We start from the raw sequence: 27,547 nt of genomic DNA, 5'->3' as shown, positions 1-27,547 counted from the left end.
CCTTAACAAAGCCGAACTGGGTAGGATCCAGTGTCTGTAGGTCCCCAATATCTTTATTTATGAGGTCCATGATGATCCTTTCCATAGCTTTGTAGACAAAGCTAGTCAGGCTTATGGGGTGATAGTTTCCAGGATCCGTTGAGGCACCACCTTTATGGAGAGGGACCACTGTTGCTATACGCCACTCTTTGGGCACATATCCTGTAGTAAGGCTGAGATTGAACAGTAGTTTTATGTTTGGGTTTAGCTCTTCTTGGAGTTCATGTAGGACGCAGCCCGGGACACCGTCTGGTCCCATTTATGCTGTGTTTTTTGCTTTGGAGAGGGCGGCTCTTACCTGAGCATCTGAGATGTCAGGGGGGCAGCACTCTGCTGGGATAGATATTTGCCCTTTTGGTGGGGAGGGGGGGGACATTTGCGCTGAACCTGTCAGCTAGGATGTTGGCAATGTCTGTGGGTTCAGTGTATTTTTTGTCATTTTGGACTAATTCTGAGCATATCTGGGAATTACCACCCAGGTTCCTAACATAACTAAAGAAAGCCTTGTGATTTTCTCTCAAAGCTGGCCTTAGACAATTTTATGAGTGCCCGTAGGTTTTTGCTAATACTGATCAGTGATGCCTTCCCTTTTTGGGATTTTGCTCTATCATTTAGTAGCTTCCTCCTTCTATTGTATAGCTTGTTTATGGCTGGGATCCACCAGACAGGACGTCTGCCTTTGGAGGATTGGGTCTTGGTTTTATTTGGGATCGCATGATCCATGCATTCCTGAAGGTGTTCATAGAATGCATTTATAAAGGATTCTGCAGTCTGGGCCGTATTTTCCACAGGCCCGGGGGCTTTGAAGGATTCCACCTCGGTTTTGAGGAGTGTGAAATTTGCTTTAGAGAAGTTTTTCACTGTGGTTTTCTGGGCAGGGGGTGGGGTCAGGATGTGAATATCCAGTGAGATTAGTTTATGGTCTGATCTTACCAGTGAGGGATACACTTCTGGTCTGGAGCATACAGTCCCCATGTTGGTGATGATCAGGTCCAGTATGTTTTCCCCTCTTGTGGGAGTGGTAACAAGTTGTTCCATAGCATTTGAGTTTATAAATTCTAGGAACCTTTGGGCTAGGGTGGTGTTGAGTATATAACTTGTTTTTCTATACAACATAATCAATTCAACATTACATAAATTGTTCAATTCCTTCCTTCTTTTAAACCTCACTCCTCCTCCAAAACATTTTTCCACATGTATTACTCCCACAATTTCCATTTTTTCTATGTAATGTACCCTTACCCTTTTCTAAAAATCCCACTTCCTGTTCTGTTATCTCTATTACAATATTCCGTACACAGAAAAGGCAAAGCTTCCTTCATCAGATCTTTTTTTGTGTAATAAAGGGAACAAAAGCTCTTATTATTATCTTACTGTGGTATCCTTTTGTCTACTTTGCGAAGGAAGCCTTGCCTTTTCTGTGTGTGGTGCATTCATATGTTGGTTCTTGATTCTGTTACAATATTCACTAATTCAAGTATGGTTGGTTTAGACTTTGATTTTTGATTTTCTAGTAATCTCTGGCTATGTCTTAATGTAAATTTTTGCTGGAATCTCAATATCCTAGTTTTACTCAAATCATCCCAGTGTTGAAATACTATATATTTTCATATGAAAACTGTACTTTGCTTATGCATTCTATTCTGTTTAGCACATACTTTTTACATCAAAAGGTCAGTGGATTTTCCATCTAGTGTACTGGGACGTAGCCTGGTCTGTTTAGGTTGGGGAAACATTTAGAGATTTATGCATGCAGTTTTACTGGCGGGAGGACTTATCTTGTTCATCGGCTTATCTTGTTTTAATGCCTTTATAAATTCTGTACAATTGAGTGGTTCTTGGCTCATTTATACAAAGCAAAATACTTTTATTGAATAATCACACTTTTATAAGTTGTTTAAAGTACACTGCTGTATCTGTATATTTAAATCAGTTTGTGGTAGCATTTTGTATCTTTTACGTTTGTTTGTGGTAGCATTTCACTCCAGATACACCTTTGCTGTGCTTTTACTTTAGGATGACTGGGATTATTCATCTAGTGGCAGTAGGTAGGTGTTACCTGGCCTATCTGAGCTGGAAAAACACAAAAGGGCTGTAATATATATTTTTTGTACTTCTCTTATATACTGTGACTGTACTTTGGCAGTTTCAGAAAAAAACACTGTACTGTCTGCTGCTGCTTTAAGTAGTTAATAGCACTGCATTACATTGTATATGTTAGTTATAGAGCTGTTGTAGGTAGTTTCTGTGGTCTTATTACACTTGAGCTCCAAACCAGCTATTCTACATTAAGGAGGTGTTTTTCTGCACCCTTGTGGCAGAAGTGTGCTGATATAACCTGAGTTGGTGATTGCTGGTGGAAGGCTTATTATGTGCTTTCCTGATTGGTGGTTAGCTTAAAACATGCTTCTCTTTGCCCCCTATTTAAGTTTCATGTTTGCATGGCCTTTGGCATAGATATTCAGATCTGCTTGTTAATTAGCATTTTTCTACAGATTGCTGAGAATCTGATTTCAACTGGAGCAATCGACTAATGAAAAGACAAAAATAAATATTTTTTGCATTTCTGTTACATACTTTGACTGTACCTAAGCAGTTTCTATAAAGTGTTGTTATTTTTGCACTTTATAGCAGTGGCAGTTGGCAGTGCCCTGTATAGACACAAAAGCCTAGAAGCTAATTTTCCCTAAACAGCTGTCAGTGAAATCTTTCCAAGCTTTTCTACTGCTCTAAGAGAAACTCAGTTGCACACTGAGCAGTGTTGCCTTATTGATCAAACTTAGTCTACACAAGGTATAGGTCCCTCTTGTAGTCTTGCTGCTACTAGCACAGTCCTGTCAAATTAACCCATTCTCTTCCCTAACAAAACATAAAATAAGAGCCTGCTATCATGGACAGGCAGTTTCCCATCATCTCTCTGGCCAGCTTGATAGACATGGACATCCTGAGGCAATGTAGAAATTGTCTCATGTATACTGACAACCACTTACTCCTAAAACAAATACTTTATGTGAAAGATGTAGTTACACTATGAAATTTGAGAAAAGGCTCTCGCATAAGGACAAATCAAATGCTAAACAGGTTGTCAGCACACACATGTTCCCAACACTAAATAAGGACATGAAACATAAACCCACATATGTGGAGGTACTCACTAATAACTTACCAAAAGATAAGAGGCCTCCCAAATGGAAACAACTTACACACATAACAATGCAAAAACAACCACAACACATAATAACACAGACACCTGTGTCTCAACAAATAAGCCCATAAGGTGTAACACCATAAAATCTAATGTATTGGTCATAGGTAACTCTATTGTGAGACACACGGATGTTCCCCTCACCAGGATGGATAAGAAGCAGATTACAGTTAGCTGCCTCTCAGGTGCCAGGATCTGTCAAGTCATTCAAGCACTCATGTCATCAACTACAAGTACCTGCATGACTCTGTCTTAGTCCACGTGGGGGTGAATGACTTGAGATGTACCTTACTGGATTATATGAAAAGAGACATAACTGAACTTGCAGATTGTATGTTACAGGAAGTTATAAGCCTAGTCTTAAACAGCATTCTACCTTCTCCAAAGATGATGCCACAATACAAACAAAAAATGATTGACTAACAATTGGCTTAGCTTCTGGTGTCAGTCCAAGGGGATCCAATATCTGTCAACCTGGAAAGACATGGTCACTCTGTTTAAACAGAGATGGCCTGCACCTGTCTCCTCTAGTCTTTTGTAGACTGGCAAAGGCATTAGCCACCCCTATTGTGCCTTTTTTTAGACAGTGTCAAAATAACCAACCTCCCAACATAACAGAATCCCCTATGGATAAACTCAAGGTACTGCTGCTTAATGCAAGGAGTCTAAACAAGAAACTGCAATCCCTGGAAGCACTCCTCACTTTGGAAGACGCAGACATCTGTGCAGTCACTGAGGCATGGTTCAAAGGCACAGAAAGCGTCCCGGCTAAGCAGTGCTACAATGACTTCTATATGTTCAGACCACAAACTGAGTGTGAAAGAACCAAAGGAGGAGGTGTATCCATCTTCATTAAGGATAGGTACACCTCAAGACTGTTCAAACAGTATGACTTTCTTGAGCTACTCCATGTCCAATTAAGTACAGGCAAAGCCCCCTACCACATCATAGCTAACTATAGTTCCCTCATCATGAAAAAGGAAAAGCATGCCACATACCTAGACTTACTGGAGTCAGTTGCCATACAGCCCAACACCTTATTCGTGGGTGATTTTAATTATCCTGCTATCGACTGGGAAACATACATGACCACAAACATGCTAGCTCTGAGGTTCTTGGATTTTGTCAGTGAAAATGCTCTGGAACAGCTAGTCAGCACACCCACAAGAGGTTCAAATGTCCTGAACATAGTACTCCCTAACATGGGAGAGCATTGCACCACACCCCCATGTGATGTCCTCCCTGGTAAGAGCGGACCATAAATCAGTTTTGTTAAATGTAATTATAAGGCCAGATACCCCTTCAAACTCAAAAATGCTTAAGGATTTTTCCAAAACAAATTACCTCCAACTAAGTGATGGTATAAGAAGTTTAAAAGCCCCCTCAAAAACAGATAACTCAGACTCCTATGCAGATGTCTACACCAATACCCTGTATAACCACTTAAGGAGTTGTTTAGAATCAGCTATACCTGAATGGATTAAAACCAGGTCTTGCCAAAAAAAACAAGCCATCCTGGTTGTCCCAAGTATAAAATGGCTATACAACAAGAAAAATAAACTAATTTTCAAGAACAAGAATGAACTGGCTCAGCAGAGGAAGAAATCTATGTTACAGATAAATTAATTTCCCGACTAGTTAGACAAGACAACTTCATGGAGTTACTCCAAGTTCAGATTACTGTGGAGTGGGAAACACCCCCATTCATGTCATAGCTAGTTATAGATCCCCCTGCATGGATCATGATGTGCATAAGGCCTACTTGACCAAATTGGAGTCAATCCAAATATTGCCTACCACTCTATTCATGGGGGATTTTAATTATCCTACCATCAACCAGGAAAACTACTCTAGCCCTAACCCACTAGCACAAAAATTCCTTGGCTTTGTTAATTCAAATTGCCTTGAACAAATTGTTCAAACCCCAACAAGGGGAATAAACATGCAAGATCTGGTCCTCACAAATATGAGAGATGTATCACCACAACTGTCAGACCCTCATTAGTTAAATCGCACCACAAGTCAGTCGCCTTTGAACTGGCACTAACACCAGAACTCACAAAGGGTGAAGTCAGACTAAAATACTTCACCAAGACAATTATACCCTCCTAGAGGAATGTATAAATGCATTCTAGGCCCCACCCCTGAGAAGTTCAGGCCAAAACTAAGCGGCTGTGGGTGATCAAGTTTGCCGATGACTGCAAACTGGGTGTAATTATCGAATCCCCAAATGATGTCAGTATACTTCAGGAAGGTCTTACACAGACTAACAGCTGCTGTCTTAATCACAGTCTCAAAATAAATGCAAAGAAATGCATCTGCATTCCCTACTGTAAAAACAATGTCCCTTCACACTATCAAATTAACAACAATACCCTATGTACCTATGAAGTGGTAAGGGATCTGGTATCACAAGTAGACTGTGACCTTAACTTTGACCACCATGTGTCTACTGTAGTAAGGAAGCCTTCTATGTAGCACACTTGATTAGCAAATGTTTCGTCTCTAGAGCAAAGGAGATTATAACCCCTCTATACTCATCAGTAATCAGGCCTATAATTGAGTATAACACCCCTTTTGGCATGTACCACACAAAGCACCTGCAGCAACTGGTGAGACCGCAGATGTTTCTAACAAAAAAAATCAAAGGGCTCCAGCATGTGCCTTACACAGACTGACTAAAGTCCCTGTCACTATACTCAGTATTGCATAGACTTCTTAGGGGAAACTCATGCCAGGCTTACAGAGCAATCTCCAACCCAAACCTAATGAATTTGCTGCACTTCTATAAATCAAACGAGACTAGAGATACCCATTCCAGGGACCTAAATATGGCCTGTGACTTGAATAGGATGTGCTGGAGGGGCAGATTTTCTCTCATTAACTGCCACATCTTTAGAATAGTTTGCCAATTCATGTGAAACAGAGCACCTCTATGACACTGTTCAAAAGGAACCTGGATGAGTGGATGGGACACAGTAAATTCATACCAGAGATAGCACCCACAACCCTCCTGGACATGGGCAGTCATTACAAAATACAATCCTGGGTATTGATTACAGTATCTATGGTATTACATTGGGATGAAACGACTAGGCTTGAAATAACCTCTGGGTCGATAGCCTAGTAACCTCCTATGATCCTATGATCTAGCTTAAACAAACAAATTAGAGATCTTATCAAGTCCTCCAAAGCTAATTATAAATCAAAAATAGCCTCCCTAGCTAAGAATAATCACAAGGCATTCTTTAACTACATCAGAAATCTAAAAGGAATAACCAGCTGTGTTCGCTGATCTGGTTATGGATGGCATCAACCATACTCAACTGGAGATAATAGCCAACCTGCGAGCTGATAGATTTGGAGCAAACTTCACCCCCCTTTCCCCAGCAGTCATCCGGCAAAGTATACCTGCCACCATTCCTCAGCCTATTATCTCAAGAGAGCAGGTCATCTCTGCACTCTCCACGGCCAGGAACACGGTATCAATGGGACCAGACAACATCCCAAGTTGCCTTTTAAACAACTTAAACCATGACCTAGCAGACCCATTTGTAACCCTGTTTAACCACAGCCTGTGAACAGACTATGTTCTGGGGAAATGGAGGACATCAACAGTAATCCCTCTGCACAAAGGGGGACCATCAACCAACTCTGGGAATTACAGAGCCATAGGCTTGACTAGCCTCATCTGCAAGGCCATGGAAAGAATCATAATGGACCTTATCAAAAAGGACATATGTAATCTCCAAACTCTGGACCCAACCTAGTTTGGATTTGTTAAGGGTAGCTTGTGCCTGTTAAAGCTGGTTGACTTAATTGAGAGTCACCAAGGCCCTGGATGAGGGAAAGACAGTGCATACCACTTACCTTTACATAGTCAAGGCGTTTGACACAATCCTTCACTCGGGTCTAATACAGAAACTCTCCCAGTTGAGAGTTAACCCCTACATCACCAGACAGTTAGCCAGTTGGCTCACCAACAGGACACATACTGTCAAAGTGGGTGACTTCACCTCTAGCAAAAGACTAGTCTCCAGTGGTGTACCACAGGGTTCTGTGCTGGGCCCTTTACTGTTCAGAATTCTTTTCTCAGAAGTCCAGGCAAATGTGGATGGCCTGTGGCTGACCATGTTCACTGACAATTGCAAATTGAGACAATCATCAAGTCCACCAATGATGTTAATATACTGCAGAAAGGGTTAACACAGACAAATGATTGGTGAAAAGCCACTGATTAAATGCTAAATGCAAAAAAATGCATTGTTATTTCTGTCAGGAAAACTGACATTCCTGTTAATTACATTAGAGACAGCAACCCCCTAAGTTTATACCCAGTGGTATGTGATCTGGGTACTCAGGTTGATAGCAATCTGAACTTCAACCACCGCATATCCACAGTGGTAAAGAAATTCTTCTATGTGGCACATCTCATAAGTAAAGACATCACATCTACATCTAAAGATGTTATAGTTCTATTATACTCGGCCCTCATCAGACCAATAAAAGAGTACAATGCTCCATTTTGCATGGAGGAATTTCTTCCCACTAGCATCTGTAACCCTAATGAATGATTTTCAGAACCAATGAGAAAAATGGAGATCTAGACTTTCTGTAAGAAAAAAAGGGGCCAAGGTGGGAGGGGATCACAAGGTCTCTTAAACAGTCATTCAAACTTGTTGTACTGTCCTTGGTTTGGAGAGATGCAAGACTTCTTTTTGGAAACCATTTGCCATTTTTACTTAAATATCTGATTACCTGAATTTTGTTCAAACTGTTTATTCTGATTTTTTTTGTCCAGAATTGGGTAACTAAATAAAAAAATCCCTTTGACAATTTGTAAAAGGAGAGCTGAGAAATCTTAAGAGATTCCCTGGATCAACTTGCCCCTTTCATCACACTTTTTAATCACCTCTGCAGCAGAGGGACCAAACACTAAATCTGTGCCCAAGAGAGAATTTAAAATTACATTTTTAACATAATCTGCAAGGTTCTGAGAATTCAGCCATGTAAACCTCCTCAAAGCAGTACCAGTGGCCTTAGCCCTGGAAGTAGTATCCAACAGGGTCATATACACTGCAAACAATGAGTAGTAACATGTGCAATAGGTTATTATGTAAAGCAGATTTTCCCTAGCAAGAAAAAAAACGCAGACAAAACAATTCAAAACTCTAAAAATCAAAGTTGCAGAAGCATACAGTTTTTCACATAGTTATCAATAATTTTCCTATCTTTATCAGAAGGGGCTTCCAAGATGGCTGCACACAGAGTAACAGCTTGCAGCTCTCCCTGTGTGAAAACATAAACTCAGAAAAGAGAGACAGTGAACTTGTCTCTTTGGGCAAATTTCAGTAACTGGCTAGTAAGTACACTGCCTGGATGCTGGCAAAAAAAATCTAGAGAACCTGAAAGAAAATCAGTCACAAAAGGTAAGGAGAAAACACTGACTGGGAAGAATTCTGTAGCTGTTCAGCAAAAAACGGTGCAAGCTCTAGCTTTGGTGCAAGACATGACTTCCAGTAACCTAGATGAAAAAAACAAGTCAAATGTACTCAGAGCTTATTAAAATAAATGAAACACTGAAAGAATATATCAAATCAAATAACAAAAGGAAGAAGCTTCAAACAGATATTCAGATGAGGTGATAAAACTGCAAAAATCAGAGGTCAAAATGAAGAAAAGGCTGGCTGAATATGAGACTGCTCAAGAAGAGTTGCTTCAGAAAATAATAGAATTAGAATACAGAGCACACGTGGAAAAACAGTGATTTTCTGCTGTTCCAGAGAAGCTGGAATGAACAGACTGTATTAATTTTATGAAAGCATAAATAAGCAACTGGCCTGGTATTCCACAGCAGGAACTGTTAATTGAAAGGTCACATCATGTGTGCCCTCCAAACCTGTCCATAAGAAAGCAACCTAGACCTTTATTAGTAAAGATGAAGTACTAAAAGTGGGAGACAGCAGAGTGTTTGTGAAAAATTACTACTTATTATACACCATGCAGAAGAGGAGCAAATTTATTCCACTACTCAGGGAATGTCAAGAGGCTGGTATGAGATTCAAGCTGATATAGCTAGCTATTTTCAGAATAAAATATTCTTTCCTGAAGGGTCAAAATAAATTTTTTTATGCAGAACATAAGCAGTAAACTATGTACCCACAAACAAATTGGTTCATTAATATCCATATTTATGGGGACATGATAAGATGAAGTACTTAGGAGTATGAATTAAAAAGGATTCAGTTGTAGCAGCTTAGGATATATGGGAAGAGACTAAACAAAAGATACTACAATAACAGAGAAACTGGAAGCTCTGTTTTACGGCTATGGATAGCAAGATATAAGCAGTTTTTAGTCCCTTTAGTTTTATGCACGTTAGGCATATTTTTGTCAACCAGAGGAGAAGTTGTGGATAGCAATTAATAAAGAGCTGAAGGATTTTATCTATAAGATGAAAACAGCAAGAGTCAAGTGAAATAAGCTGATTCTTCCAATGCAATAACGTGGTTTGGGATTATTTGATTTGAAGGGGTATTTCAGAGCTTCATAGTTAAGGTTCCTATACATACCACAAGCAGAAACCCATAATTCAAAGTGGAAAAGGATGATGACAAAACAGGGGGGAAGCTAAAGAAACAAGGAAAGACTGGGATTTTGGATGCAGAGAATAACAACAACCAAACAGAATATTATATTCATAAAGTAGCAGAAAGTATTCTAAGAATTAAGCCAATATGGGAATGTAGAAAGGAAATTCTGTCCATATGAATGAGTGCAATTATGGATACAGACAATAGACAAGAGGGGGCTGGAATTTATTGGAGAAAACTGTCAAAGGAACCAAGGTACTGGGACCAAACAATTAGACAGGGAAAGGTAATAGAATGGGAAGAGACCAAGTATGTATTTGGACTGCAGGCTAGAGATTGCCTTCCCTATCAAGGACTGATATCAAAGTATTGACAAAATAAAAAGAAACAGGGGGATCCTAACTGAAAGGCCAGCACTGGTAGAGTATTTAGTTGAATCTAGAACAGGAGCTGCTGTTAAAAAAGTGATAATCATACAGCATATAAAATATTGCATGATAGCTATAAGAATCAATCAGATGAGGTTAGAAAGGATTGGTAAGAGAAACTGGATAAGCAATTCACAAAGAAACAATGGGGATATATGTATGTCTCCAAAGTCTAGAATATTTAGTGTCTTTGCTTGGACATGTTTGCATAGGTATTTTTATACTCCAAGTTGACTCCAAAGAATTTTTCCTCAGGTAGCTAGCAAATGGAGGTGTGATGAGGAAGAAAGAGATAATTGAGAACATATTTTCTGAGAGTGTAATGAGTTGGCAGACTTTAAAATTTCCATACAGACTACTCTATTAGAAATACTGGGTGAGCAAATTGGTACAACAAAGGAAATTATTTTTTGAGCTATTATACAGAATTGTTTAGACATAGTAAGGCCTTGCTGAGTCTAATTATGGTGACTGCCAAAAAAGCAATTACTAGAAAATGGAAATTAAAGTCTAAACCAACTGTACTAGAAGTAGTGAATATAGTAACAGAGATAAAATGACTGGAAATGAGTTGTTTAGAAAATGTAGGAGCAAATTACATAGAACAAAAATGGGAATTGTGGGAACAATACATGCAGAATAGCATTTTGGAAGAGGAATGAGGTTTTAAAAAAGGCAGGATTTGAATGAGCTATGTAATGTTTGACTGACAATGACTGGATAGATGATAGATGATGTATAATGCCTGTAACTAAAAATGTCAATATGGTTTGTTTTCATTTATATGACTGCATGATTGCCTATGTCATAAGTAATACTTTAATAAAGATGTTTCTTGTTTAAAAAATCCCTATCTAAAAGAGTAGGATTGGAGTTAATTAAGTGCTTAGCAGAAATAGGCTCAATTAAAGCTATAGCTGTTGGATCACGTTTGGGAATAATAGATTAGGCTGAAAAACTTTGCACATCTTATCTCCCTTTTTAGGGACAACTGGCTGACTGCCAGGAAAATTGCAGACAGTCAGACACACGTCTTCTAAAGCTGGAAGAACTGTAGGAATGGGTGCAGATTATGTAAATTATTTCTGTAACAGCTCATAGTATTTTCTTAGGGACCAAGAAACCTCAGTGTTCACACACTGAAAACACTGGCACATTCTAGAAGTAATCTCAGAAAAAGAGAAACTCTTACAGGGCGGTCAGAAACTGAGCTCTCCTCTGAGTCTGAATCAGAAATCTGAGGAAAAATCCTTGTATCCATTCCTGCATCTTCCTGTTCAGATTCAGATTCTTGAATCTCTTCAGGAAAAGAGGACTCCCTCTTTCTTTTTACCATAAACTACTTTATAAGAAGGATCAATAGCCTGAATTAAACCTTGAGCCAGACCCTGTAAACTACTCCTTTCCAAAAAAATTGAAGAGAAGTAGATACATGCTTGGTTTTCTATTATTTTTGACAAAATAAATGGGACCAACAGTGTTATTAATGACAACAGCAGCTTTCTCAGGGATAGACAAAGCATTCTGACAAAACAGGGAAGCCTTCCCTGTTCCCTGTCCCAGGATCAACAAGAGTGGCTGTCTCTTGCCCACTGAGGGGATAGTGGCTGTAGGTGCTACACCACTGGATCTGGAATAAAAGATTAGTGATCTGAAGTTCAGCTAATGGCCACTGCAGAGTGATCCACCTATAGCTGAGGCAAATTGCTGGTCTGTTGTGATGGCAAGAGTTGTTTGCTTAACTTTCTTTTTGTGGCTGAAAGAAGGACTAACCATGGGGCAGACAAGCAGATTATTCCATTGTCAAGCTGAAAATGATGCCTTCTTCCAAAGGAAAACAGGTGGCAAATAATAAAAATAAAAGGTCTTTAGAAGTCATTTTTTTTCACAAAGTAAAAAGCACTTTAAAACACTTCACACCACAGAGTAAAATAAAAACAATTTCTCCACAGAAAAATGGTTTTCAGTTGTGCAGAACAACGTTTAAAATTACAGTACGGTAGTCTTGTGGCAGTACTTTAAAACACAAACTCCTAGCTTTAAAATAACTTTCCTGAAGAGGAAAGTACCCAAAATATGCAAAAATATTAAATGGATGTTTTTTTTTTCTGAAAGGGAACTTATCTGCCCAGTATAGGAACAAGCTGACCATCTAGCATCGAAAGCTTCAGAGAATTATATTCTTCCACAATTGCCCAGCCTTGTCTTTTATTCAGCTCAACAAAAGCTGTCTAACAGGTTTGTTACTTGGAAAGTATTCTGAAGCTTTGGAAGTTGGCCAGCTGTTAGATCCCTGGCAGGATCTAGATTATTAGATTAGAGACTTCTATTTTAAAGTTGTTATTAGGCATTATGCAGATTAAACGGTAAATTATGTAATGTCAGACGTGCATGCATTCAGTTTCAGAAAAAGACAGTTTATTAGAAAGGAAAGATCAGCATGAAATGTGCAGAACATACAGAAATACAGATTATACAATGACCGGCCTAAAATATTCAAAAGCGAGTACACTGATTGGCCAACCCAACCAGTGTGCCCGTTGTAAATCCGAGACTATACTAATGGAAAAAGATCTGGTCATCCGGATTTTTTCCCGTTAGTATATCTAATTTTTTTTTACTTTTCTTTTTTTTTTTTTAAAAACAAAAGAAAACAGAAGACTTTTTACATTCAGGAGACGGCACAGGCAGAAATAAAAGGATAATTAGGTATGTTCTACAAATCTTTACAAACTTACCTAATTATCCTTTTATTTAGTCTGTCCCAACTCTCCCGAACATAAAAATGCTCCCGGTTTCTTCCTTTTTATTAATTATAAAGAAGAAGAAGCAACAGAGATCTTCCATTCTCCCTTGCTAACTCTTCACAGCACTTATGTACTGCATAAGCGGTGGAACACAAGTCCCATACGCATACGCAGGACATAAAAAAAAGTTCCAGGATACCAACAAGATGCGGAAGGGCAGCACGGATGTATCATACAAAGACATTATTTAAGAAATGCAAGTAGTCTTTTTCTTAAATAATGTCATTGTATAATAGCAATAACCCATGTCTGGGTGTGGGTAATGCTAGATTTACCCACAGTTGTCTTTGTTTGGCCACTCGGTCTTCGGCCTCGTGACCAAACCACACCAACCGTGGGTAAATCTAGCATTACCCACACCCAGACGTGGGTTATTACTTAAATGTTCTTTTCTCAAGGGAAAGATAATCTTGCCAGTTACAGAATGTTCCTTAATGGAATGTTAAATAAAGCACATATGAGACAACCAAGGTTAGGGGAGGTGAATGCGGTTTACAAAGGAAAATCACTGCACTGAAGCAATATAATATATTGTGTTTGGGATAGCAGTTCAGTTAAGGTTAGTTAGTTCATTCAACCTGTCATTACACAGAAGATTAAGCTACAATACAGACACTCAAGCTTGGGTACAGAAGACAGGTCAAATAAAGACTATTTTAGTTTATGTTGTTCAGGACAATCAGAATATAACGTGCAGTAACTTTGGATACTAATCAGCATCCTAGCATTTCTACAGACTGTTATTGTTTATCAGCATTGTTAATGAAGACAGTATTCAGATATTGTGAACATCTAATAAAGCCTCATTAAATGAACTTTAGTGTGTGGAGAATTCATTCTGAAAAGTACACAAGACTTGGCCCATAAAGGAGAGACTAGCACCTGTTCAGCACAAGTTTGGGTAATTAACAGATAAAGACTTTTGTTTCAGTCTCATTTCAGTTGTTTCCAGTTAATTCCAGTGCAGTATAGTCTTATCATTTCTAACATATATAATATAAGTAAGGCTACTGCAACACTAATCAGTATGGTGATCAGTTTTTAGGAGTAGTTTTTGTTTTACTTTCTAAGTACAATTTGCGCATATGCTAGTTGTCCTCTGCCTTCTGTGCATACATAGTCTTTGAGCAGCACTGCTGCAGAACAAGTAAGAGTATAGATGCAATGTTACTTGTCAGCATAGAAGAAGCAATAACAAATTAAACAAAATCACCAGTAATAGAATCAAGACTTTCATTTAAAACCAACTTAAATAACATCACAGCATTCTCTTGGGGCCCAATAGATCCTAACAATTCTAAGTGTTAAATATTCATAACATGAAGGAGATTTATGGCATTTGTTAGAAAGCATGCAAGTTTCTCCTTTCAGAACTCAGGATAGTCCACAGCTTGTAAGGCAGCTTTAATCAAAAGGGTTCATACCAAGAAGTCATCCATGAGCATGAAATAGTTTTTCAATACTTAATTTTGTGAAATAAGCAAATAAAGAAAATTACATTCTGTAGCAAGTTTTTTTTACAATAAGCAACATTATATGAGTTAGACTGGATGTGTAATACAAAAAGGATAACATTATTATTTATATCTAACTTACAAAGAAACATATGTGTATCTCAATGGCTACACCCAGCTGAAAATCGAAAAAAATATTTCTAGAGTCCAAAGAACTGGTTCATCTTGATATATAACCCATAAATTTAATCAGATTTAAAAGCAAATTAAGTTTATTTAAGTCTTTGTATTCAAAGAGCTGGTATTTATAACTGTATGATGTAAAATTGAGTTTCACTGGACATAACATCTGAAATCTAATGTCCTCTGTAATTAAAGAGTTGTCTTCTAGCATTTCTATACTCCTGAGAAAGGTTGAAGAGAACTGCAACTTTTAATCACACCAAGAAGAGTACTATTTCTTTTTAATTACTTTGAGAATTGCAAATTTGTAGATTAAAATTGGAACATCTGCTGTGGATTTAACATGCAACCCTTTTTATACTATTATCTCACCCTAAAAAACAACATAAAACTTTTTTTTGTGGTCATATGCAATAGAAATCTGCATTCTCCACCCTCATGTTTTTCTCTTCACCATGCTTTCTGTAGAGCTCTCTATACTCTTGTCTTCTTTTTGCTACCTTCACCACTATCCTCCTTTGCTTGTCTCTTCATACCTGTGCCTTAGTGTGCATAGCACCTTAGTACCTGTGCCTTATTGTAATTGTTCCATATAAAGGTTTAAATATTTTATGATATGTACAGATTTGGGAAGCTCAACACGATAGTGTTACTCATATAATTGTAATCTCTGTATGCTTAGCATAGTTTAACACATGGCTGTTATTCTTATATTACCTTCTGTATTTTGATACTTTGTATTATATCTCGGTTTAGGTTCCACCAGACAGGCCTGAAAATTATCCACTTGGATTAGTGCATTACTCCAGAAAACAATGTTTTAAATAAAAAATTTAAAAAGTATTTCTCTGGTAAGCCTCTAAGCAATATGTTAGATAACTTTTTGATGTTTTAGAGGAAATCTCCTCTCAAGATGGAATGCTTGACTCAGATTCTTCTGTTCTCATGATTATTTCATTAAGTCAGTGGCAGCTTATAACAGGAGCAATTCAGATAGCTACCATGGGCCTACAGCTCCAGGGGTGCCTGTGGCTAGCGCAGGAGTAGGGTGCTGCAACTGATTCCTGCTTGTACTGTGGGACAGTTATTTGTTTATTTTATCAAACCATCTTCAACAATAAAACTATGTCTTTCTGTAAACTCAAGAATTGTTACTGAACAAAGCTATGTTTTTAAGGCTATTTTTCCATATTTAAGAAAACAAGCACCATGTTTCTTTATGTTAATAAGACCAATAAATAAACAAGCAGAGGCAGCTTGTAGTACTCTATTGAGGACATCTGTGCACTTCATGCAGTCATTTTGCATATTACTGGATTTGTAATCTCCTCTAGAAGATCTACTTGTAAAAGATTTATGCATATAGTTAAACATCTGTTGTTCTGTGGCTGGTTTATGACATCCAGTCCCTAATGCATAACTGATCTACTTCTGGAAATCTTATGGCAATATCCTCAGAACATCAATTTTTTTAATGCAACATATACTATTTATTCTTCAAAAGGGTAGCACATACCACATTTGCGGATGAAGCATTGAAATGCAAAGTTATCTGCCAACAGCAATGCCTGTATTAGTAACAGTTCTATTTTATGTTGAATTAATCTGATGACTTTTAGGTCTGTAGAGCTTATCCATACTAACTTTGCATATATTGCCAGGTGGTTAATATTTCTTCTTATGCCCTCATCAGACACCCTCTTTCTGTTTAAATTGTGCTGCACATGGTTCAGTCTTAAGATGTGATGCTAGAAATCTTTATAAAGTTTCATGTGGTTCATCCAAAGCTACCAATAAAGAACACATAATTTATTTCTTCATAACAATAAGAGGAATATGTATTCAAAGTGGCTGTAACTGCTGGTGGAGGCGAGGAGTTGTCTGCATATGAAAAGCACCTTATACTGTTGTCACTCGCACATGTTAAAACAGTCTAATCTAGTTTTGTAAGACTGGTGTGTATTTGTGTAAATGGATTTGGAGAACTGTACTGTGGTTACTGTGTGCCTGTTTGAAAACAAACTTGAAATATGTTACTTTGGCCACTATTACTGATATTATTTTTTACCACAATCAGACATCCAAGATGTGCACAGTCAACTTGTCTATAATCACTGGATATAGCAGCTTTCTGCAAATAAAATGACTAACTATGCTAAGCTGATAAAGTTAAACAGTCATTGGTCTAACTTTGCAAGGCCAGTATGCATTTGGATATAGCAACTTAGAATACTTTACTGTGATCATTTTTATCATATTAGACACGTGAGATGCAGATAATCAAAGTGGTTGTAATTAATAAGTAGTTATAATGGTCTTTCATGGTCACAATGTTCAGAAATGGGAATTGTTATCATTATTGGCTAGTAAATTTTGTTGTACTTCTTACTGGAAGACATTTCAAGCCACAAATGTAAGACATGCTAAAAAATTGGCTTTATTAAAACAATAAATATAATTTAAAACAATCTGGTAGTTTAAGTATATATTTAAAGCAATCAGGAAGGTGTTTCCAAAAGAACATTGTTGTTTATGCAAAGTTGTAAAAAAGTGTGTGGTCGTAAAGTGTGTGGATGTCCGTTGCTTGAAAACAGCCCAGCACCTAAGGCAAACTTGATGCACTACTGCATTAAGTGAAGTACTAATGTTAGCAGGCTGTGCTAATTTTTTTTCTTTTTGGTCTGAAGAAGTGGTATTTTGTTGCCGCAAAAGCACTAACCTTTTTTATTTTTTACATCAATAAAATTTACATTTGGTGTTTAGCCGTGGCGGTCAGATCCAGGAATTTTTCCTCTCTGTTTGTTTGTGGGTGTATTCAACCTTTGCCTGATCTGCAACTCTTTGGCCTTCATTTGTGCTAATTTTTATCTCTGTTAGTTGCTTTGGGTTTAAAGGCCTACTAAGGGCAAACTAGTTTCAGAAGTTGATTTTCAAAGTTCATATTTCTGAGAAGCTAGTTTTTTGTCCTTCTCTTGAGATGCTACAGATGCGTGCTTTGCATTAGTAATCAGAGATTCATTGTCATCTCTAGTTTTATTATACATGGTAGAAATGCAGAAAAGAAGAAATGGATTAATCAGCAAAAAGTTATAAACAGGAGTAGTCTAAGAGCCATTTAATTTCTTAAAAATAATACTTAGTGAAGGAGCATGGTGAAAAAGTAAAATACCCAAAGTAGACAGACACACTGTCTCACAACCACACACACACACACACACACACACACACACACACACATGCTTACATACTCTTACACACAGCCATCCTGTGGTTACTACATTTCATGATGTTTGTGAACTGCATTTACGTAGGTATTATAATGATAGAAACAAGTTTAGTAAAATTTTATAATTTAACTAAAGATGAATGGGAAGCATTACAACAGCTATGGGAGAACAATGACAGTATAACAAAAGAAGACGATAAAGGAGGAGCCACTGTTCTGTTGAATAAGAGTGACTATTTGAAAGCAATGCATTTGATTTTATCTGATCGATCTGCTTTCAAAGAAATATCTATTGTGGGTGTTAACAGAATTATTAATTCTATTAATACATTGATTTTTGATTTACAGGCTATGAATGATATAGATGTGGACACTTTTATTATTTTACAGTTCTTTCCCCAGTAATACCAATTCTATATGGGCTACCTAAGGTCCACAAATTAATTGAAAGGCAGCCTATGAGACCATTAATTTCTGGCAGGGTTTGGTCTACTGAACCTGTCACTCTATATTTACAGAGTTTATTAAGTAAATATCTTAAATATGTAAAAAGCTACATCAATGATACATGTAATTATTTAAGACAGTTAAATCACTTTTTCAAAAATAGGGGAAATGCATCCTTTTTATTTGTTGTGTTGGATATAAAATCAGTTTTTACAGTGATACCTAATGAATATGGTATTGGGTCAATTAGGGAATTACTTTGCAATTATGGCGGATTATCCAGCAAACAGATAAAAACTATTTGTGAACTTCTTGAACTTGTTTTGAAGAACAATATATTTATTTTTAGTAACAAGTTTTATCATCAAGTGTCAGGAGTGATGCTGGGCACTCCGATTGCCAATACCTACACAAACTTAGTACTTGATAAATGGGAGATTGAGTTTGTTTACAATGGTTCTGTACATTTTTCTCATAAGATCAGTTTCTTTAAACATTTTGCGGACTATATCTTTTTTTATTTGAGAGGGTGGTCATGAAGAATTAATAGAATTTGTTGAGTTTTTAAATAATAGTACTGGCTTTCTACATTTCTCTATGTCCACCTCACCCAATAATATTCAATTTTTAGATGTGGATTTGTTGTTTGATGGGAATGACATACAGACATCTGTCCACAAAAAGGCTGTCCATAGGAATAAATATTTACACTATACAAGTATGCATGTTCTACATCTTTTTAAAGGGATTGTCAAGAGTCAGTTTGTACGCACATATAGGTTAAACACAAATATAGACAAATGTAGAGAGCAAATGGAGGAAATAATAAATGAGTTTAGGGATAGAGGTTACGATCAGGACCTACTAGGTAATATGAGCAGGAGGTTATGGCAATGAGAGATACTCAAGCTAAACCATATTTTAACAGTGATGCAATACTAGATGGAACAACTGATACACTGCATAGAGATAACACACTTCACTACCCTACCACTTAAAGCAAATGTTGTGATGGTGTGAAGAAAATTATAATGGATAATTTGGGCATCTTAAGAACCTTGCGTGAACTGCAGAATATTATAGATAATAAACCGAGATTACCGGAATTGTTTGAATTTAAAACAAATGCTTTGTTATACAGATATTAAATGTGACCCAATAACTAAACAGTTTGTGAAGTGTGGTACCTATCCCTGCCATAATTATTGTTGTTGTGATTCTATTAATAGAGATACAAAGAAGATATATATATATATATATATATTCAAATGTTTTGCAACTTGTAATTCACACAATATAATATATCTTGCAACATGTAAAATGTACTCAAGTTTTCATGTTGGTAAATCAACAAGACATCTGAAAAATATAATAATAGAACATAAATCAGATATTAGGAGGAATATTTTAACAAATCACTTGCTAGACATGTTACTGAGAATGGCCCAATACATGTTTTTACTTTTAGAGTGATAGCTATAGTCAATAGAAATATAAGGGGAGGCGATCTGAATAATAAACTTGAACTTAAGGAATATGCATGGATTTTACAATTACAAGCAGACCCCCCCCCCCCGGTATTAATCAAATGGTAACACTTAAACCTATTGTAGTACACAGATAAATGTGTTTGAAATTATATATGTTTTATTTTTTGTATATATGTTCTTAAACATACTAATTACTATTGTTAATTGTTTTTATCATTCTACTGGCTGTGCCATTATAGGAACATGTATTTAATTATGGCTTGACTGAGTGTTTTTTATCTTGTACTGAGGAAGGGTTTTTATGTGAACCTGAAAGCTTTTACTCTTTGTTGTTGTTTCATTAAATTTATATAGTACATTGCTGAGGTTGTTGTTTTTTATTACACTCTTACACACACACACACACACACACACACACACACACACACACACACACACACACACACACACGCTCACATACTCTTACCCGCACACTCTCCCACACTCATTGAACTCTCACCCCTACCCTTACTCATTTGTTTAGCCTCTATTTTCTTACTGTCTAGTTGTTTTTTATATGATCTAGTTATTTGGAAAAGTCTATCTTTCTATCCTTATGAGGTGACTGCCTTGATCTTTATTGAATTTTAGATGATTTTATATACAGAGTTAGACTAAGAGGAATACAAAAGGAATACAGAGAAAAGGGGAAAAAATAAGGAGCCTCAAACAGGCATTACAGCATTTAATATATAATTATCTAGCTGTTATTAATCAAACAGATCCATATTAATCAAAAATGTTGGGCGGCTACAGTGGTGCAGCGGTTAGCGTTGCCGCCTCACAGCAAGAGGTTCGCTGGTTCGATCCCTGGCTGGGGTGCCTTTTGTGCGGAGTCTGCATGTCTTCCCTGTGGTCGCGTGGGTTTTCTCCAGGTTCTCTGGTTTCCTCCCACATCCCAAAGACGTGCTGTAGGTGGCTTGGACACTCTAAATTGGCCCTAGGCATGAGTGTGTGTGTGTGTGTGTGCCTTCTGAGGAAGGTTGGGCACCAGGCTGGCAACTCAACATTGTAAAACTCCACTGCCAATCATGAGCGGACAGATGATCTGCTGTGGCGACCCCTAACCAGAAAAAGCCGAAAGAAGATTAATCCAAAATGTTAATGTAATTCATATCAAAATGTAATCTAACACTGCTGACCTTGCAATGACATTAAGTAGAGACTGAGTCTTTGATTAATTTGCAAAGCCTATTATGTTTATTTGCATCGGTCTATTCAAGCAAAATGACTGTTTTTTAATGAATCTTTTATCAAGTGCAGTCATACAGCTTTGCAATTCCTAGTACCATTTCTTTGATCCCATTTTGTCAGGCTTGCCTTAATGGAATCCCAAGTCGCTTTTGACAAACTAGTCTCTAACTTAACATCTTAGATGTAGTTTTCACTTTCACAATGACATCAAATCACAGTGTGACCTGCACCAGCCAAAGACATGCCAATAGCTCTCAGTTGTATTCCCATAATGGACTGGTACCAAGTACTACAGGTAGTAGCCCATAGCCTCCATGTTTTTTTTTTTTTAACTACATGCACCAAGTTATGCAGTGCCATGAAAATGCCCAGTAAATCTTGTTTGGTTCATTATCCTTTAACAAATTCTCCCTGGTAGATTTAAATAATCAATTGAAGAGATTATCAAACTGCAGAACTAGAAAATCATCCTGTAAGGCTCAATATGTCCACAAAAGAGCCTTTGGTGATCTGTGAACAGAGAAGATTTGAAAGAATGTGTTATACATAATGATCAATATAGACTAGCTGTACTGCTTCATAGTACAGTCCAGTTCTGTCTGCCTACATGTCACAACACATCTTACCTATGCAATTACCCAGGAGCAATGATCTTACAATGATGCAGAGTAAAGAAAAGGCAGTGTAAATAAAGCATTTCTGTAAAGAAGTGCTGAACTAACATTTGCATGGAAACAAACTATGCTGTTAGCAAATAGAACAGTTTGTTGAGTTGCTGACTTCATCATAGTCTTGTGACTGTGTATTAAGTATAAAGTAATGGGGTACAGGGGTGAAGCAACCCCTTGGTAGTACAGGATGCTATAGACCATTGTAACAAAATTCCATTTTGATATTCATTGATTTTAAATTTTCTTGGTGTAGTAGTTTGTGGGACTCAGTTTACAAACTTATGTGTTTTTTCTTGTTGCTGTCTATTCATAGAAAGTTGTTGTTTATTATGGATTTCTCATACATTTTTCTAAGTCTCTAGAATTTGGTCATCAGTCTCATAACATGAATCCACATTACACCCTCCACACACTATCTCTGTGTTGCTTTCATCTGTTAATACAAAAGTATTGAAAGCCATCCATTTTGGAATCAACATCCTCTTCTCTGAAGCATGGCACCTTGTTGATGGTTGATTTAGGTTGCAGAATTCACCACCTATATGCATTCTTTGAATTTACCCCTGAATTGCCTTAGCAATGAGGTGTTGTTGGTTCCACTAAAATTTTGAAGGATTATGTACATATACAAGCGTCCTTTACCCTCATTTGGGTGTAACTACACCAAAAATATAGTCTATATTTTTGTCATTGATGAATAAAGGGTGAAAGAAGTTGATGCCCTTCTGCCATGCCCACTCTGACACTGCATTTATATACATAATCCTTTTAGATATAACCATCAGTACACATAGAAAACAATCCTACTATAACTAGATTTGCTGTAGTCACAAGCCGCATCATTTAGGCCTACCCAGTTTCTGTTGTTGCAGTCATAATTGTTGCAGGCATGTTCTTCTGTAGATCATTTGCATAAGAATGAGCAATAATAGTATTACCTTATTTATTTCTACTCTGATGTACCTCAACATGAGTTTTAAAATCATCTGTCTTTACTTCAGTGAAACAAAAGATGCCACACTTTGATCACTCTTCCCTGCAGATGTCAGTAGCCAAGACCTTAAAGAGAATTCAGCTATGTATTATCCACACTTCAACCCTACAGGAATACGATCATTACTTATGCAGGATGAATTCATATATCAGCTATGCTACCTTCAGACTGAAAGATTATTCCCTTGCTTAACTTTTTTTTTTTTTTGTTACCCTTTTTGAAATATTTCTTCTGCCTAACTTACGCTACTAACAAAATTGTCACTCAGTCTGTTTTATAAGACTGAAATTGCCACCTCCGTTTTCCTTCTTTTAGTAACATTATTAAAAATATGGCAATCCAGTACCTCATTATCACTGTTAGATTTAATATGTCTTCTCTTCCTTTTGGTAACCTCTGCAATGCCAATGGTGGTACCAGCCAAACCATGACTGTCACTCAGTAAGCCAGGTGAAACAAGATCAGTACCAAAGACAGACAGAGTCTCATCAGCAGGGTTAACAATATGCTCTGTTCTCAGGTGGGAGTAATTAATATCAGTCTTCTTCTTCTTCTTTCGGCTTTTCCCGGTTAGGGGTCACCACAACGGATCACCTGTCCACTCATGATTGGCAGTGGAGTTTTACGGTGTCAAGTTGCCAGCCCAACATTCTACAGAAGGCACACACATGAATGCACTCATGCCTAGGGCCACTTTAGAGTGTCCAATCCACCTACAGCATGTCTTTGGGATGTGGGAGGAAACCATTGCACCCAGAGGAAACCCATGCGACCACAGGGAGGACATCCAGACTCTGCACAGAAGGCACCCCAGCCAATGATCAAACCGGAGAACCTCTTGCTGTAGGCAGCAACGCTAACCCCTGCGCCACCACGGCCGTAATTAATATCAGTACTGAAACTTAATCCTCCCAGGAGTTTGTTTCATACCTTTGGATGTACTTATATTTTTGGCACCTCCCACCTTTTCATTTATTTTACTATTGCTACTATAAGACATGTTGCATAACAAAATGTGCAACATTCTTGATTTACAAAGAAGCTTAATATGGTTACCCCTAAGCTGTTCTATCATACATTAGTCATCACTGATTGCAAATTAGAATTAGGTCATCTTTTAAAATCGGGATGCACAGAAATGTGTCTCTGTGCCTATTATTATTTCTGTGTCAGTCAAGTAATATTAAAAAATGATAGATAGATAGATAGATAGATAGATAGATAGACAGACAGACAGATACTGATCAGATGGAGTCCTCAAGTTAAGGAGTGGTTATGTTATCATTAAGCTACACAAGCCCTGGAATGCCTTGCGATGGGAGATTAATGCCAGTATTTTTGTCTTTTTCTCTCTGTCTCTGGTAGAAACACAAATACTCACTAGACCTTTATTTCAACACTTGCAGAATTTGAACAGCTGCCACCAGCAGCTGGATTATTTTCTTTTGCTGGATTTACAGTCACAGATTTTACAAGCCAACCCTCCTCGATGGAGATCATAAAGGTCTGTTTCTAGTGTCATACTTGGTGGAACATTGTAACAAAAGCCAGACTTCTGACACAAGAATACTGATTCTGGGATAAAAACAGATTTAGAACTTCAGATTGATATGCCATTCAGCTAAATGGTTAAACAGAGTTTCAAATAAAAAAACAGAGAGCATGGCAGTAATTGATACATTTGTTAAATGCTGATGAGTTTAAAGACATTACTTCACCATATTATTTTTTTTTATGTTTTTCAACTGACATAGAGAAACGGAGGAGTACAAGATGCATAGCCTGTCTAACATGTCTGGGTGTATATCATCACATTTGTCATTTTTATTTAAAAAAGATATAAATACATCCAGTAAATGTACTGAAATTTGACCTTATCCTCACAGCATTAGCAGTATTTTAATGCATCTTTTTTAAATTGAACTATTTTTAACTTTTAAATGTGATTAGTGAAACTATACTAGTCTTCCTCACCCTAAAAAATGTTGAGGGAGGAAGCTGCTTAAGCAAAACGGTGTAACAGAATCAAGTACATAGCTTGAGAATTCACATAAAGGTTAAAGCAATATAATATACTGCCAAATAACAAGATTAATACTCCACCCAAGAAAGTAGCTCACTGGAGGTACCGACATTATCAAACTTCTCCTCCTAGCCTAAAATATAAGTGTTCAAAACATGTTAGTGACAGCGAGAATATGCCATCGGACCTGCCGGTATGGAAAATGTCACCATAAGCAGCTTTGATGACATGAGCACTGTTTAGGAAGAGATGTATTTCAACAGAACAGGGATCAAAGGGGTGGGAAAATATACCCATTTTTAACTGGTTACATGGTGAAGTGCTATAAAGAATATGTTATACAAGCTGTTAACTCTAATCTTCTCTTTCTCTTGTTTCTGTAGCTGAAGGAGGATTGGAAGTATGTTGCCATGGTAGTGGACCGGCTGTTTCTCTGGATTTTTGTTTTGTTTACCAGTATTGGTACACTGACAATCTTTTTGGATGCCAGTTTCAATCATTCTCCAGAGGATCCATTTGTCAACCCCTATGCCTGACCAGACTCTTGGAATTGACTGTTGTACAGACTATCATGAGAGAGGTGGCTATATCTTTTGCACAACTCCCAGATCTATGGTGGGGGTGTGATACATTATTAAGCTGGAAAAACAACCGCATATTCTGCCTGCTAACCAGAACAGAAGATTAAAAAATATTCTATATCCACCTGAACAATATAGTGAGTTTCATCTTACTGTAAATAATGACAGGTCACAGAGGCTGTGACCAAATCAAACACCCCACTAAAGCAGGGAGGACTAGTTGCATTATTTTATAAATACGGTTATGTGGTAAAGGAATTGTTATAATAACTTTTAAGTTTGGATATCTTTTTTAGCCTTCTATGGCCTTCATGGAACAGATTTTCATGATTAAAATTATAGTGAACAGCCTAGAGATATTTGGATTACTTGTATTTTGTTGTGTTTTATTAGTACAGCAGATTACCTGTTAACATTGTGCTCCTAATGCTGATTAAAATAACTATAAAGGTGTAATTGTGAACCTTGTCACAATGAAATGGATGCCTTGATTTAAAAAAAACATGTTTAGAGAGGTCATATTTGACTGAAATAATAGACATATGTATACTAAGCTATGTGATAATGGCTTGTAGATATAAAATAATGCAGTCATGTTCATGAATCATATGAAGTCTGTGGAGTTAAAATATCAAATAACAAAGAGTGCAAATCAAGTGAAAAAAATTGCTGAATGTTGCCTAGTGGTGCAAGTCTTTAGAGGGATGTTCAATGCGAGACTGAATTTATACAGTGTCCACATGCTATATTAACTGAATTGTGCGGATACCTATTTAACACTTGTAAGCTGTATTAATTCTTCCTCTCTAGAGATGCACCCTTCTTTGATACCCCATTCTGAGAACTTGCCGCCATACACAAAAGAAATAATCATCTTATTATGTGTCTATAAATATTTGCTGATTTATGCAATAGGGGAAACAGCATACAGCAAAATTGTCTTGATTATTTGATCAGTGCCTTTGTGAAATACTCATTAATGAATAGTAAAAAACAAATACAAACCAGGGAAATAATTAACTGTTTAATGAGGAAGCAAACTACAGTAGCATGATTGTGATATTTGACAAGTATTGTTCTGTAACACTCAATAGCACAATGTATAGGTAATTTTAAGCAAAAGGAATATGCTATTTGTCTCTGTCTTTTTTTTTGCAAATATAATTTAGTGCACTGTTTAATGGGAAAGCAACATGCAAGAACATGACCTTGATTGTTTGGCAAGCACTATTCTTTGAATAATAACTGTGAGAAATAAAAGAAAAATATAAGCAGAAGAAATAGGTTGCAGTATTCTACTGTAAATATTATTTAGTGCATTGCTTTGTGCAGAAGCAACACAGTGTTTACTGATAAGTGCTGTTCTGTGATGCCTTGCATAGAGAGGTTATAGCCTAATAATGAGGAATACTCTGTTCTACAGGTTTGCAAATATTAAGTTGTATCTCTATAATGTGGAAACATGCAGAAACATGGACTTGACTGTAGAAAAGTACTGTTCTGTGATACCTATTAATGAGATGTAAAAGCCAAATACAAGTGAAAGAAACACTGCACTTTTACACATTTGGAAATATCATATGGTGCAATATTAGTGGGGGAACAACATACAGGACCCCAAGAGTCGATCAAAACCCTGTTACTGTATCCTGCTGATTACTACTGAGTAATGCAGCTTCAAGCAATGTGTTATGTCTTTAACTTAATATAGTTTCTAGATGTATTAATTCAACTGCACACAGATCCCCTAGTTAATGAAATGTTATGTTACAATACTATATAGTAAAACGTTATTGACAAATATACACAAGTAGAAAATGTTACTTTATTTTATGGACCTGTTGTGCATAGTTGAAGTAATACAGTACTGGATAATGTATTTTGCTTGTCACTAAAATGATACAGTTGTCAAGATGCATTGTGTACAGTACAATTAGCATAGCATACAAGTGAAATTTTGTGCTGGGTAGAATACAGCCTGGATAAGAAGCTGATTTTACTTAAGTCTTCCAACATATTTTCCATTTGGTGCACTGATGAATGGGAAAGCAGCATAAAGTACAGTGTTATGATTATGTGACAAACAAAACAATCACAACCACACTGTTATAAGTTGTAAGTACAGCATTAAGTAAGAAGCTGTGTGTGTGACTGAAGTAATACAGCACCAGGA

At 37.0% G+C, this 27,547-nt stretch overlaps 1 protein-coding gene across 2 annotated transcripts in view; it reads left to right on the top strand.

Moving 5' to 3' along the window:
• The window catches only part of CHRNB1 (cholinergic receptor nicotinic beta 1 subunit), an 826,114-nt gene extending 800,385 nt beyond the window's left edge, over positions 1–25,729 (top strand). For both annotated transcript variants that reach the window (XM_044077017.1, XM_044077016.1), the window contains exon 11: positions 25,177–25,729. In XM_044077017.1, coding sequence (XP_043932952.1) covers positions 25,177–25,329 — 153 coding nt within the window. In that variant the 3' untranslated portion in view covers positions 25,330–25,729. The remainder of the gene's footprint in view (positions 1–25,176) is intronic.
• Positions 25,730–27,547: the final 1,818 nt, after the last annotated feature.

The sequence above is a fragment of the Protopterus annectens genome, chromosome 7.part0, assembly GCF_019279795.1.
Source record: "Protopterus annectens isolate FY-2018-M chromosome 7.part0, PAN1.0, whole genome shotgun sequence".
NCBI lineage: Eukaryota > Metazoa > Chordata > Ceratodontiformes > Protopteridae > Protopterus > Protopterus annectens.
Note: the sequence above shows the minus strand (reverse complement) of the source record. Positions and strands in the feature narration are given on the sequence as shown.